Here is a 16,091-nt window from a genome sequence, read left to right on the forward strand (position 1 = left end):
TTCTATGCCAACAGAAAGGAGGGTGGGCGAAGCTTGATAAGCATCCAATCCACCATCACAGATGAAACAATGAGTATCCAGGAATACATGAGAAAAATCGCACCAAAAGATGAGATGCTGAGAGAAAGCCTAAGGCAACAACAACAACAAATCTGGAAGAAAGAACAGGAACATGAAGCGCCATGGCAAGACAAGCCCCTGCATGGGATGTACCATCGACAGATAATGGAGGTGACTGACATGGAGAAATCCTACCAATGGCTGGAGAAAGCTGGACTCCAAGACAGCACAGAGGCACTAATCATAGCAGCACAAGAGCAAGCACCAAGTAACAGATCCATTGAAGCGCAGGAATCTACCACACAAGGCAAGACCCAAGGTGCAGACTGTGTAAAGAAACCTCAGAAACCGTCCAACACATAGTGGTAGGGTGCAAAATGCAAGCAGGAATAGTGCATACCGAACGCCACAACCAAGTAACGGGAATTGTATACAGGAACATCTGCACAGCATATGGGCTAAGTCCAGGTGGGAGACCCCAGAAAAAGTGGAGAATGAAAGGGCTAAAATCCTGTGGGACTTCAAGATTCAGATGGCTGGGTAACCAACCAGACATTGTGATAGTAGACAAGGATCAGAAGACAGCAATGATAATAGATGTGGCAATGCCATGTGACAGCAACATCCGAGCTCTGTCCAGAAAAGCGCAATGCTGGGAACAACTAAGATCCTGCGCAGAGCCCTCAAACTCCCAAGCCTCTGGTAGAGGACCCGAGAATGAGAAAGGACAACAAAGACCACCCACATTGGGGGTGAGAAGGAAGTACCGTATATTCCGGCTTATAATACGACTTTTTAACCCCTAAAAAACATCAGAAAAGTTGGGGGTCGTCTTATACGCCGGTGTCGCCTTATACAGCGGTTGTGGAGCACGCTGCGGTCGACGGTCGCCTTATACGGCGGCGCATATGGGGGGGGGGGAAGCGGTCTTGATGGAGGTGAGGGGGCACCTTACCGGAAAGTGAAGCAAGCTGCAGGTAACAATTTTAATTAAAACAACAGGTCATGAGAAGTCCAGTTTTACAGTGGTATTAGGATGCACAGCTGATGGCGGCAAACTGAGACCAATGATTATTTTTAAAAGATAAACAATGCCAAAACTCAAGTTCCCTGTTGGTTGTTTTGTACATGTGAATGAAAAAGGCTAGATGGATGAAGAAGGGGTAAAGCTATGGCTTGATAATGTATGGAGCAGGTGACCAGGTGGACTTATTCAAAAATGTAGTCTACTGGTGTTGGATATGTTCAGGGCTCATTTAACTCCCAGCACCAAGCAAAGGCTTGCAAGACTAAACACACATGCTGCAGTTATTCCTGCAGAATTGACATCGTTGGTACAGCCACTGGATGTGTGCCTAAATAAGCCATTTAAAGATCGCATTCGAGAACAGTGGAATGAATGGATGGTTAGCGGCGAAAAGTCATTCACAAAAGGAGGAAACATGCGTGCTCCACAGTTGGATGTTTTGTGCAAGTTTGTCATAAAAGCCTGGAATGATATTGATGCAGAAACAGTAATCAAGTCTTTCAAGAAGTGTGGCATATCAAATTCATTAGAAGATGGTAAGGAGGATGACTACTTGTGGCAAGAGGAAGCCGAAGCTGAGCCCACACCATCTGATACGGAATTCGATCCATACGATGACTGACTTACAGATGTATCACAAGATGTCATTGAGGTATTTATGAAATCAGATGACGAACAGGAGGATTTTTGAAGGCTTTTAAAGGGAAACTGTTTACAGCAAAACCTGTAAAAATACCGTAGCTTCCAGTTAAGATGGGCATTGCTAACAGGGACTTGCCCGGCACTTGCTTTCTCTCTATTGTTTATCTTCCTCCTATCATTATCAGTTCCAGTTTGGTTGAAAGCTTAGAAAACAAACAGCATGGCAGCTCCCATTGGTTTATTGTTTTATCCTTCCTTTCAGCTTTAGGGCATGTTCACACTTTGCAGATTTTGCTGCGGATTTTTCCGCAGCGGATTTGGAAAAACCGCTGCGGTTTTCCCTGCGGATTTTCCTGCGGTTTCTTCTGCGGATTCCTCTGCAGGTTTCCAACAGCACTTTCCTATTGGTGCATGTTGAAAACCGCTGCGGAATCCGCAGAAAGAAGTGACGTGCTCCTTCTTTTTTTTCCGCAGCAATTCCGCGCGGTTTTTAAAGGGATTTACCGCAAAGTGGGAACAGCGTTTTTTGTTTTCCATAGGGTAACATTGTACTGTACCCTGCATGGAAAACTGCTGCGGATCCGCAGCGTCAAATCCGCAGCGGATCCGCAGCAAAAACCGCAAAGTGTGAACATAGCCTTAGAGTGAATTAGGAAAAGTTTAATCCACTTGCATGGTTTTAATATACATGTTTGATGATAAACAGCCTTATGTTTATAAGTGACAGTTTTCCCGCTAAGTACCTGAGTACCTGCATATCATGAGCATTTGAATTAAAATTACCATATTGAAATAAAATGTGATGGTTTTTTTATGTTTTCCGTATGTGCATTGGAAGAGGGGTAGTCTTATACGGCGAGTATATCCCAAACTCTCTATATTTTAACTGGAAAAGTTGGGGGTCGTCTTATACCCCGGAAGATACGATATATAGATATATAATCACTTCTCATATATAACTTTTAATCTTATCTTTGCTCAAAATACGGTACAAAGGAAATGTGTCATCTTTAACTTTAGACCTTTTAGAGATCATTTTATCTTCAACTTGATCAACTGTTCGCAAGAACAATAATTTTGACCAGGGGTGCCCAAACTTTTACATGCCACTGTATATGTAAGTAAATGGGTTGTATGCAACTAATGCTTCAAGGTGGGACAGTATGGGAGTCTCACAATTGGAGAACTAAATTAGTGCAAACAAACGAGCAGACAAAGGTGCAAAATAAAATAACAACCCATATCCACAATATGTTTAATACACCTGTAAACAATGCCTAGGAATAGTTACCATATGAATGTGCCCAAGGGGGCATTTGACTCTCAAATTGATACTGGGGCCAAATACACTGTATGCAGAATTATTAGGCAAGTTGTATTTTGATCACATGATACTTTTTATACATGTTGTCCTACTCCAAGCTGTTCAGGCTTGAGAGCCAACTACCAATTAAGTAAATCAGGTAATGTACCTCTCTGTAATGAGGAGGGGTGTTGTCTAATGACATCAAAACCCTATATAAGGTGTGCTTAATTATTAGGCAATTTCCTTTCCTTTCCTTTGGCAAAATGGGTCAGAAGAGAGATTTGACGGGCTCTGAAAAGTCTAAAATTGTGAGATGTCTTGGAAAGGGATACAGTAGTCTTGAAATTGCCAAACTTTTGAAGCGTGATCACCGAACAATCAAGCGTTTCATGGCAAATAGCCAACAGGGTCGCAAGAAGCGTGTTGGGCAAAAAGGTGCAAAATAACTGCCCATGAATTGAGGAAAATCAAGCGTGAAGCTGCCAAGATGCCATTTGCCACCAGTTTTGCCATATTTCAGAGCTGCAACGTTACTGGAGTAACAAAAAGCACAAGGTGTGCGATACTCGGGGACATGGCCAAGGTAAGGAAGGGTGAAAAACGACCACCTTTGAACAAGAAACATAAGATAAAACGTCAAGAGTGGGCCAAGAAATATCTTAAGACTGACTTTTGAAAGGTTTTATGGACTGATGAAGAGAGTGACTCTTGATGGGCCAGAGGATGGATCAGTAAAGGGCAGAGAGCTGCACTCCGACTCAGATGCCAGCAGGGTGGAGGTGGGGTACTGGTATTGGCTGGTATCATCAAAGATGAACTTGTGGGACCTTTTTGGGTTCGGGTCCCTGCAAACGCTGAAATAATCGCTTTTATAATGTGCCCCTCATACCTGAATTTGTCAGGGGGGCATGTCTTTTCCCCCTGACAAAAACGCCTCCCAGCCATCACTCATGGCCTCTGGGCGCCGCCTCCATTTCCTTCCTGAACGTCCCCGGCGCCTGCGCTGTAAGTTCGAAGGGCAGCCCGAAGAAAAAAACTTACAGCGCAGGCGCCAGGGACGTTCGGGAAGGAAATGGAGACGGTGCACGGAGGACCTGAGTGATGCCTGAGAGGAGTTTGTGTCAGGGGGGAAAAGACATGCCCCCCTGACAAATTCAGGTATGAGGGGCACATTATAAAAGCGATTATTTCAGCGTTTGTCAGGGACCCAAACTAAAAGAGCCATCTTGACAGAATGCAGCATTAGTGCTGCACAAGGTGGCTCTTTTACTTAAAAAGGCCTGGGGGGGTGACAGGTTCCCTTTAAGCTTTGATATTTGAGTCTTTTGGGTTGATTGAGAACATAGTTGTTGATCAATAATAAAAATAATCCTCTAAAATACAACTTGCCTAATAATTCTGCACCCAGTGTATGTCATTATCTATTTTTTATAAAATTCAGTGCTGTCTAAAGACTCATGCAATAAATGCAGGCAAAAAAAAAAAAAACACAGCAAAAACGCGGAAAGAATTGACATTCTGCAGATTATTTTTTTGCACCAACAACATGTGCATGACATTTCAGGACTCTCATTCACTTTGCTGGCATCAGGATTCCCTTCAGGTTTTTGTTACAAATCCACACAGAAAAAAATACTGTAAAAACGTATACTGCAAACGCAGCGTGTGCGCATGGCCTAAAAATGTTTATAACTCAAATTTTGGTGGAAAAAAATCTGAAAGTTAAAGTTTTGTTGATTTTATATTTGCTACTTACTCACATACACATATCCAAACATGTTTAAGGGTACTGTCACACTCTGCAACTTTCCAACGATCACGACCAGCGATACGACCTGGTGAGTCTCGGATGATATACGTGTACTATCGCAGCATGCTGTAATCTTACATACACGTCGAATACGCCTGAGAAAAAAAAACAGTGATGTGAGCTGCCCCATAGATTAACGCTGGGCTGAGTGTTATGTGATGTTTTCTCGCATGGCACTCGCCCGTATTCTACGGTAGTGTGACCCCGGCCTTAAGCTCTAGCTCCTGTGTTCTAACTACAGCAGTCATGTAAAGCAGTTATTTCCAACCTTTTTTGCATTGGGAAATTCCAGGAAAAAATTATCAGAGCACCAACCAGTACATTTCATAAATCTTTTTCTTTTTTTTAGCGATTTCTTTTTTTATGCTAATGCTTGAGTACTCTCAATGAATCATGGCATAGCGCAAATGAAAACGGACTTCTCGAAGTACACTACCTGTAGATATGGGATCAGTATGTAGGTGCATAGCGTGAAAATGTGGCTAGCTGGAGAAAATTAACTTATATCCTTCTGGGAGCCTCCGGTTTTCAGTCATAGGGGCAGTGCAGGAAGTAATTACTGTCACCTCTCAACTGTTCGCGGAGGCTTAAGCACAGACTGGCGCATTCATTTACAGCCCGCTCTGCACAAATGCGCTGCAGAGTCGACTGTCAAAGTGCCGTGGTGGGCTAGCAAACGCCACTCCTAGTATGGTGAATGGGGGTTTGCACAATTACTTAAGGCCCCCAAACTCCGATAGGAAATAAGTTCCTTTTCTCAAGGTGGCTGCACTTTCAGTAAGGCCTCAAATGTCCGTGTTGCACATATGTGTTCTTTGTTTTTTTTTCTCACGGATTCAGTACATACCCATTATAATCTATGGTACAGTTCACATGTCCGTGTTTTTCACAGACCGTGTGTACGTGCAAAACACTTGGAGACCTATCCATTTTATTCCGGGTTCTCTTATGAAAAGGCCAATGCAAGTCTATAGGTCCATGAAAAACACGTACAGCACATGAATGGCATCTGTGTGCTGTCTGTGTTTAACATTGCAAAGTATAGGAGAAGCTCTGTAAATTATTTCTTTATCCGTTCTTGAAAAAACAAAAAAACAAACTGTTGTTAAAAAACGGACACGCTGATGCACAGCACTGATGACACTGGAACCATTTGTTCACATAAGTGTTTAATCACGGATGTGTGAATGAGGCATTGTAATGCTGTTTCGTTGCAGACTAACCCTCTATGGGCAGGTAATTGGCATTTTTCTAGGTGACAGTCTAGCTTTAGAGAAGCATTCCTCCCATCAAAGTTTTTCTCCTCTAAATATATTGCAATCATCATATTATATGGCACTGTGTACTTACAATTGCTCTTTTTCCATTTCTACCCAGTATGTTCTTCTCTTTTCTCTGTCCTATGTAGAAACAGGAAGTTCCTTGTCCCTGCATGACACCTTCCCCTCTCAAATCCTGACCCAGCTGCTCACTCCTCCCCCTTCCAGGAGCGTTTGCAGTGAATCATGAGTCATGCAGGGAAAATTGACCTCCTGTTTATACATAGAGCTTAGAAGGATTCAGTTTGTCTGTTTTCAATCACGTGATGTTATAGACCTAATGGAAAAGAGAATAATTTACTGGGTAGAAAGGTAAAGTGAGCAATTGTAAGTACACAGTGCTATTTAATGTGATGATTGTAATATGTTAAGAGGATAAAAACTATGATAGTAGGGGTACTTTAAGCAACTTACTAGTTACTGTTTAGGTGGGTTTTGGGGGCAACAGAGATTAAAGACAACATTTTGTTTTGCTGAGATTCGGCCCAACAGCTTGGACTTTGCACACACTTTGTGCCTGTTTTTATGAAAGTCTTTCTTGTTATATATAACCCTAGCTGTGCATCATTATCGTGAATCTTGAAGATGGCTACGTCTTTATATCGGGTCAGACCGTTTTCCTTCTGCCATAGTATTCCCTCCGCACTGTAAGGGTCTGGTTGACCTGCTATCTTTGTTCTCCCTGTAGCTATGCCACTGAATCATGCCTGTATGATCCTATTTTTTACATTCATTATATTTATATAGTCTTTATCTAACACGGCAGCGAGTATGAAGCAGGGCCGGGACATTATTACAGCTGTAGGAATAAGCAGAGATTTCCAGGAGACACTAAAAATCGTTTTTATTGTAGTCCTAATGAGTGATTTATTGGTAGGAGCACAGATTTTACCTTGAGAAAATGCACCGCAATCCTTATTTATTACTCTTTCTCCTCAAATGATGCAAATGTATGCACCCACCCTGCTGTGATATTTAAATGTATTGCCTCTTATATGTTTATATATAAAGCCAGAATGTGCGGAGGCAGTTCATAAAACAAGCCCGGCATTCAGGAGAAATGTCATCTAATGGTTTTCTGCATAGTGTACTCGTAAGAAAAGTCTATAATTCCATTTGCTTTTGTGGCTCTGACTATTGTCAATGTAAAGAATTGTGCCTGTGATCTGTATAATGATCTGCGGTATGGCGGCCTTCCTCCATACAGGAGCATTATTTCACAGTCACTGAGCCTTTACAAGATCATATTAAACAGTGGAGATTAAAGCCTTTCTCCCACCAAGAACTGTTGTTAGATGAAATGGATGTGCGGTGATAAATAGTGAGAGAGGGAACGCAGATCACCTTTGTAATCTCCTCGGTCATAAAAAACACATGGAAGCAAATGGCGCGACACTCAGCACGTAGCCGGCACACGCAGCCTTTCGTTTCCCAAACCTTATTGGAGAAAATGACAATTTCTATTTCTGGAAGAAAATGTCGTAGAGAAATTCTGAAACCTGGCTTAATCTTTTACGCTACTTATTACTGATGACTTTCCGTGTCATACTTAATATTACTTCAATACTGTACTTGAAGAAAATTCCATTAATGCGCAGCTAATCAATATGCATTTCTCCATCCTCGGCCTGTTTATGCATACTTCAAAGTGTTCAGCTTCTGGAGTGATCGTTAATATGTGAGACATGTGTGAGTGATCACCGCCAGTTTTCCTTCTCTTCTTTAATGCTTTTTCAATGTCTGCAATTTGCAAAGCTGAAGCAGGGCGCAAACATTTTCGCATGGCTATATGTACTTTCAGGCAGTATAAGGCTACATTCCCACAATTAGTTTTTGGTGCGTTTTTGATCTTGCAGAATTTCTGCACCTATTTTTGTTGTAATTTAGTTATTTGCATTTTTGTGTGCGTTTTTTAACATGCGTTTTTTTATTGCGTTTTCGGACCTTTGTTTTCTTCTTCTTTTGGTATGTCATGCTCTAACTAAAGCAGCTTTGTTTTTGATACTTCCTGTTTTTTTACTTTGACAAACTTTTATTGCCATAACTGGATGCGGATTACATATGTTTTTGATGCATTTCCGCATGTAATGTAAGTCTATGGGGAAATCCGCACGGAGAACTCGGCGTACCTGCAAAACAAACTGAAATGCTGTGGATTAGAAAAATGCACCGCCGGTCAGTTTACGCATCATTAAAAAGAAATAGTGGGCATGGGATTTCCATCCTCTTTGCTAGAACTGTAGGTTCATCGTGGGAACGTAGCCTAACATCACATGTAAAAAATGTCTATGGTCATAATCCAGTACCATCTGAATAGTTAATTTTGAGGAAACCTCTCTACAAACTTAGCACTCTTTCCATCTCTTTATAGCTTTTTAAATTAAATTTGTCCTGGCAGATGTTATCACGTACGTATCAGTAGAATGTCAGCCGTAGCCTGATTTTGGTGGCACAAGACAACTATCGAACATTTTGTGGCTATGTCAAGTCTTCCCCCCACAGCAGAAATTTGGTGAAAGAATGATTGATCACATTGAATTTCAACATGCTTAAACCCATAGATCTCCCAGCTTTTTCCTCTTTCCAGTTGAAAAACACTTGTACCTGATCCGAGTGTGACAGCTTAGTGCAGCTGTCATGCTCAGGTTGTGAGAGCCACTGGTAAGTCCAAGCATTGCGGTCCTATCTTGGTCCGGTATATAGTGCCGGCTGACTACACCCTAAGAAAGCAACATCTGGTCTGCACACAAGCCTGATGGGGATAGCCAGTCTTCTCAAGTTACATGAACTAGAAGAGGACCGGAGTGGCGCTGGAAACCAGGGAAGGCAGCAATTGTTATTTCAGTGCACTTACACACCAATAAATAGATAATTAGGACAGATGATGAAATAAAATTTTGATTAGACTTCTTCTTTCGAGGGAACGTGTGTTCAGACTTTTGCCGCCTAATCTGAGAGCAGCATAATGTAAAGGCAGACTCCTATTCTATTAATTTGGCAATTACTGGGCTGCTTGCTGTAGTTTTGATATAATCACAGTTTATTCTGCATGATATTATCGCTAGAGGACTAGTAAACCTGCCATGAAGCCTTCCATATTCATGACCTCTTTATAACCCCAAACACACACACACCACTGATTGGCAGTTTTCTGCCTATGCATGGTGTACACAAAAAGATGTGTGATATTTTTATCAAGTGCTTTACTTTATCTTTTCTCTTTTTTTTGGAGACAATGCCAAACACTTCTTGGGAAGAAAAAAAAATCACAAGTTGTAGAATTATTCATGTGTTGCTGATAATCTGAAGGTAAATTCAATTCCTTTCCAACACATTTTTGTTTCCTAGGGACCTGGCAGCACGAAACTGTCTTGTAGGTGAAAATAATGTTTTGAAAATCAGTGACTTTGGCATGTCTCGTCAAGAAGATGATGGAATATATTCATCTTCAGGCTTAAAACAGATTCCTATCAAATGGACAGCCCCAGAAGCCCTCAATTATGGTAAGACTCATTTTCTGTACTTTTATTAAATTCAATTATTATTCAGTGCCAATGAGCATAGAATAGTTTTTTTTCTCTTGTATTCGGTATAGCTTTTCTTGTCATAATATTCTACAATAATGTCATTTTATTAAAACTAAATAACTGTTCCCTGCTGTGGCTGGCCATGGTAGCCAAAAAGATATCCTCTCTGCCAGCTTTTGGGTGCAACAATGTTGATTCGAATATTGCTATTCTCTAAGCCTTTTATACAAGTCCTGATGTCTCCTACAGTTGTAATTGGTTTTAGCAATTGTGGCTGTCCATGGCACAAGTAACGTGGTGTGTACTGTAGACACACCATCATCACAACGAGAACAGCAATACGAGGAATACTGCTCTTAATAAAATGCTAAAGGAAGAAGGATAATATTCATTCAGTTTGGAGAATTGTTACCCTGCTATCATTCCAGGATCAGAGCTCTGCTGTTGTGTAATTAACCCTTTCAAAATATAGCTGTACATGTACAGGGCAAGTCGGGAGCGGGTATATGGAGCAGGCTCACTGCGTGGTGCAGGTGGAGCAGAGCTCTGCCCACAATTGTTAATCCGTTAAATGCATTTAACACACGTCGGCATTCCATGCGTCCATTGCCCAACCCCCACCTTATGATGTGATCGTGGGTTGCTGATGTGTTATGACATCCAAGGGTCTGTAGAAGAACTGCGTGCTTGCCGTTACAGAGCTCATTTTAAACCCTGCCTGTGGCCGGGCTTATAAAGAGACCGTGTGTTCTGCTATATACAGCTATCAGAAGATCGCAGCTTCAAGTAGCTTAACGGGAGTAACAAGAACAGTGAAAAGAAACTAAAAAAAAGTTAAAAATAATGAAAAAACCTAAAAGTTCAAATCGCCCTCTTTTGCGACATTAAAAATAAAGAGTGTAAAAACAAGCACGCATATGTGATATCACCGGCTTCAGAAAAGTCCATTCCATCTATTTGGTAGAGCCACTAAGCTCACGGATTGTCTGCCACTCTGTTAACGTGACGTCAGTATTGCTGCCAATGCTAGTTACTGAGCGTAGCAGAAGAGACTAATAAACTAAAATAAAGGGAAAATTCACAGATCCAGTATGAGACCGGAACCATGGAGAAATGTATATACCATCACACACTTTTTTGCCTGGAAACGTATCCACCTGTCCCCGTTTCGACCGTATGGGCAGAACACTCTTTTCTCCTAGACATTAGGCCCTACATAGTTACATAGTTATTACATAGTTATTAAGGTTGAAGGAAGACTTTAAGTCCATCTAGTTCAACCCATAGCCTAACCTAACATGCCCTAACATGTTGATCCAGGGGAAGGCAAAAAAACCCCATGTGGTAAGAGTAAGCTCCACCATGGGGAAAAAAAAATTCCTTCCCGACCCCACATACGGCAATCAGACTAGTTCCATGGATCAACGCCCTATCAAGGAATCTAGTGTATATACCCTGATGCCTGGGTCTATGCTTAACTGTAAAACTAAAATATTATAATGGCATGAACCACTGGGTCACTCGTCTGTATTTCTCCTGGTACTGACACATCTATTTGAGTGAGGTATGGTCTGGTCTGTTTTCCCTATGAAATAATACCTGAGCCCTTCTAGTGCCCATTTAATCGCCAAACAAAATGCATAATTTATTCTCTTAGTCATTCGACATCTTATTTTGGTAGACCACAGAATGCTCTTCCGTTCCCTACGTTGCGACATTACGGCCCCTGTACCCACATTAGAGTTTGTACAGCTCTCTACCAAAGGTGGTGGTATTAACACCTACAGGGCACACAAAAATTGCTTTAATGGGAACCTGTCACCATGAAAATGCAATCAAGTTTATGAGCATTGTTGATTGTTACAGTCAGCTCCCTGACCTTCTAAGGGGTTATCACTTTCAGATGGTAAATTTAGCAGGGTTTGAGCTTACCTGGCTGACATACCAATAATTTCACTTTTCCCACTTTTTACACAGTTTCATTATGCCTTTGCCATTTAGCCGGCAATTTACTTTAAGCTTACTAGACTTGATTTACATTCTTCTTTACAAAGGGCATCACTTTTTCAATTCTGTTCAACATTTGGGCAATGTGCTCTATAACATTTTTCATGGGGTAGCTTCCTTCTCCCAGGTCTCTTTGGCGATTTCAAGAAGAAAAGGGGTGTTGACCAAATAACATCTCAAAAGGAGAAAACCCTATAGATGATTGGGAAGCTCCCATATAGCAACCATAACATAAGGTAAAAGATAGTCTCACTAGAGACTATCTTTTTAAATATCCCTTTCAAGGTTTTATTAGTTCCATACAACAGCAAAACAAAATACAAAAGGATACAAAATAAATAACTAATCAGGCAAAATACTGATCTCCTAACCAAATAATTGCTTTACTCACAGCAGTTGTCTCAGGAGCACTGATGGTCCACAAGCTGATGGCTCTATCTGCCCATTTCTTTACCATGCCTGAGCATTGCAGGTGATTAGCTGGGGTCATTGGAAACACCTGGAGCGACTAGAGTAGGGAAAATACAAAGGGCCCTGGTCATCAGGACCGTTGTTCTTCACCTTGGTGTTGATGAGGAGGCATGCTGACGTCAGATGCTCCTGATTTATCAAAAGGGGTGCACCTCTTCATGAATCTAAAGCAACTAACGAGTAGCCTACGGCTCCGTGAGCCATGCCAGAAAACTTACTCCAGTCAGGTACCGGAGTGAGATTTCTGGCTTGGGGAAAGCATCATCTCATCATAAATTAAACAAGCTGTGGCGTCCCACATTCCCATCCCCGCTCATTTTGTTGGAGCTGGGAGAAACTCATGTGAAAACGGCAACCGTTACACAATTTTGGGCACAACTGAGTTTCACCTAAATTTTGTGATTTTTTTTCAAAGTTTTTAACCCCTTAATTCTGGCGTGAAAGCTTTGATGAATTGGGCCCACCGTTCCCTGTTACCAAACTGCCAGGCAGGGTTATTTACACAGTATAAGGCCGGCACCTACACAGTATAAGGCCAGCACCTACACAGTATAAGGCCGGCACCTAGGGTACATGTGCACACCATCAGCCACATTTCCCTTGGCCCTGTTACAATATATTTATGGTTTCCTTCTTATAGGAGTAGAGCGATTAAAACGTCTGGCAGCTTATATAACCTTGTAAGAAAAGCTTCACAAAATTAGTGTTGAAATCAGCCTAATTTTGTTTCAGACCTCTTTGATGAATTTGCCTATAAATATCTGCTTAATCTACCCACTCTACACAATCAAACCATCAAACGACATAATCAGGTGAAGTAGCCCAAAAAAATGAACTGCACCCATAGAAATGGTGCTTCGTGCAATCATGGACCGTGCACTCCACAAACACTTGGAACATGGCGAATCATTCTGTCTCCTGCTTCATTTTTGCAAATAACAAAAATCACCAGATCTAATGACAACCTCTTGACACTGCTCTTCTGATTTCTCATTGTTAAACTAATCTGAAGAGCTGGAGTATTTAGTATTCCACTCCAGCTCATTAGTGTACTGGCATTTTAAAACCAGCTCTGGCAATAAGGAGAGGGAGGTTCAGACATGAGAGTTTCAGTGAGCGCCGCTCAAGATAACGTGTTTATTCGTTGTTATTCATTCATGCAAAGTGTGTGAAGCTGATAGCTTCAGTGTATTTTCATAAGTAGCAGCAATTCATTTGGTATTTCTCATATTTTTGCTCGATCTTTTTAGAGTATTTGTATGAAAGGAATATATAGTCAGTTAACAAGCAGTTACCTGCTGTAACAACAATCATTTTATGTATTTAGAAAGTGCAGCTCTGTAGTTTGTGTGCAGAATTTACTGTACATGCCAGTGCTTTAGCTCAGCTTCTTGGGAAAACTTAATTACATTTCACATATATACCAAACGAACGACTTCAATGAAAAATGTTAAATTACAGCATGCCAGAGTTTGAAGTGAGTGGGTAAGCCGACAAGAAAACTAATGTTACCTCCAACCGCACATTGGCTTTAATTGTAGTCTATTAGACTTGAAAACTAATTTATCACGGTTGGAAAAGATAGTTAAAGTGCACACCGACTCCGCTTACGTCAAGATGGTTAACACGCTGTTACTACAATTTCTGTATTTACAGTTCAGTGAAGTACTAAGATCTAACAAGCGTTGGGCTCCTCGATAAACTTTGGCTAATGTTACTCCATCGTAGCATGGATTCTGTACAATAGACTATAGACATCGGTATGTCCCTCATAGCTCATGTTACTATTGTGTTATGTTACACCATCGTACCATGGCTTCTAAGTACAATAGACTATAGACATCGGTATGTCCCTCATAGCTCATGTTACTATTGTGTTATATTACTCCATCGTAGCATGGCTTCTGTACAATAGACTATAGACATCGGTATGCCCCTCATATCTCATGTTACTATTGTGTTATGTTACCCCATCGTAGCATGGCTTCTGTACAATAGACTATAGACATCGGTATGCCCCTCATAGCTCATGTTACTGTTGTGTTATATTACTCCATCGTAGCATGGCTTCTGTACAATAGACTATAGACATCGGTATGCCCCTCATAGCTCATGTTACTGTTGTGTTATATTACTCCATCGTAGCATGGCTTCTGTACAATAGACTATAGACATCGGTATGCCCCTCAGCTCATGTTACTATTGTGTTATGTTACTCCATCGTAGCATGGCTTCTGTACAATAGACTATAGACATCGGTATGCCCCTCATAGCTCATGTTCCTATTGTTTTATGTTACCCCATCGTAGCATGGCTTCTGTACAATAGACTATAGACATCGGTATGCCCCTCATAACTCATGTTACTATTGTGTTATGTTACTCCATCGTAGCATGGCTTCTGTACAATAGTCTATAGACATCGGTATGTCCCTCATAGCTCATGTTACTATTGTGTTATGTTACTCCATCGTAGCATGGCTTCTGTACAATAGACTATAGACATCGGTATGTCCCTCATAGCTCATGTTACTATTGTGTTATGTTACCCCATCGTAGCATGGCTTCTGTACAATAGACTATAGACATCGGTATGCCCCTCATAGCTCATGTTACTGTTGTGTTATATTACTCCATCGTAGCATGGCTTCTGTACTATAGACTATAGACATCGGTATGCCCCTCATAGCTCATGTTACTGTTGTGTTATGTTACCCCATCGTAGCATGGCTTTTGTACAATAGACTATAGACTGTTATGAACTGGTGGTTTAGGAGCAACATGGGACGAGCTCTGGAGGAGATGGTACCTGTACTAACCGCAGTTCCTGAGCTTATCGCAACACTAGAAGTAGCCGTGGGATGTTCCTGTCACTCCCTAGACACCTCGTCACAGCCGGAGGACTAACTACCCCTAAAGATGGAAACAGGAAAGCTATCTTGCCTCAGAGAAAATCCCCAAAGGAAAGGCAGCCCCCCACAAATATTGACTGTGAGTGGAGAGGGAAATGACATACGCAGAATGAAATCAGAATGTAGCAAAGGAGGCCAGTCTAGCTAGATAGATAGAACAGGACAGAATACTGTGCGGTCAGTATAAAAAAAAATAGAAAAATCCACCACAAAGTTTACAAAAATCTCCACACCTGACTAAAGGTGTGGAGGGTAAATCTGCTTCCCAGAGCTTCCAGCTTAACTGAATAAATCCATATTGTCAAGCTGGACAAGAAAAAACATAGAAAGAGCTGAACGATTAAGTCCACAATATGTGGACAGCAAAAGAACAAGCAAGGACTTATCTTTGCTGAACTGGTCAGAATATCAGGGAATTCCAAGCAGAGATGTGAATCCAACCAGGAACCATTGACAACTGGCCCAGGCTGAAGGATAGAGCCAGGATAAATAGCCGAGCCAGAAAGACGATCAGTGGAAGCAGCTGCTGACTGCTAAATCCAAGGAGCAGCAGTTCCACTCAAAACCACCGGAGGGAGCCCAAGAGCAGAACTCACAAAAGTGCCACTTACAACCACCGGAGGGAGCCCAAGAGCGGAATTCACAACAGTAGACATCGGTATGTCCCTCATAGCTCATGTTACTATTGTGTTATATTACTCCATCGTAGCATGGCTTCTGTTCAATAGACTATAGACATCAGTATGCCCCTCATAGCTCATGTTACTGTTGTGTTATATTACTCCATCGTAGCATGGCTTCTGTACAATAGACTATAGACCTCGGTATGTCCCTCATAGCTCATGTTACTATTGTGTTATGTTACCCCATTGTAGCATGGCTTCTGTACAATAGACTATAGACATCGGTATGCCCCCCATAGCTCATGATACTATTGTGTTATGTTACCCCATCGTAGCATGGCTTCTGTACAATAGACTATAGACATCGGTATGTCCCTCATAGCTCATG

The 16,091-nt window shown here is 41.5% G+C and overlaps 1 protein-coding gene across 4 annotated transcripts in view; it reads left to right on the top strand.

The window, feature by feature from the left end:
* Positions 1–16,091, top strand: part of FER (FER tyrosine kinase) — a 310,990-nt gene that overhangs the window by 279,981 nt on the left and 14,918 nt on the right. For all 4 annotated transcript variants that reach the window (XR_013221836.1, XR_013221837.1, XM_077290053.1 and 1 more), the window contains exon 19: positions 9,513–9,667. Coding sequence is in view for 2 of the 4 variants with exons in the window: in XM_077290053.1 (XP_077146168.1) it covers positions 9,513–9,667 (155 nt within the window). In the remaining 2 variants the exon portion in view is untranslated. Of the gene's footprint in view, positions 1–9,512; positions 9,668–16,091 lie in introns of those variants that run through there.

The sequence above is a fragment of the Ranitomeya variabilis genome, chromosome 1 (assembly GCF_051348905.1).
Source record: "Ranitomeya variabilis isolate aRanVar5 chromosome 1, aRanVar5.hap1, whole genome shotgun sequence".
Classification (NCBI taxonomy): Eukaryota; Metazoa; Chordata; class Amphibia; order Anura; family Dendrobatidae; genus Ranitomeya; species Ranitomeya variabilis.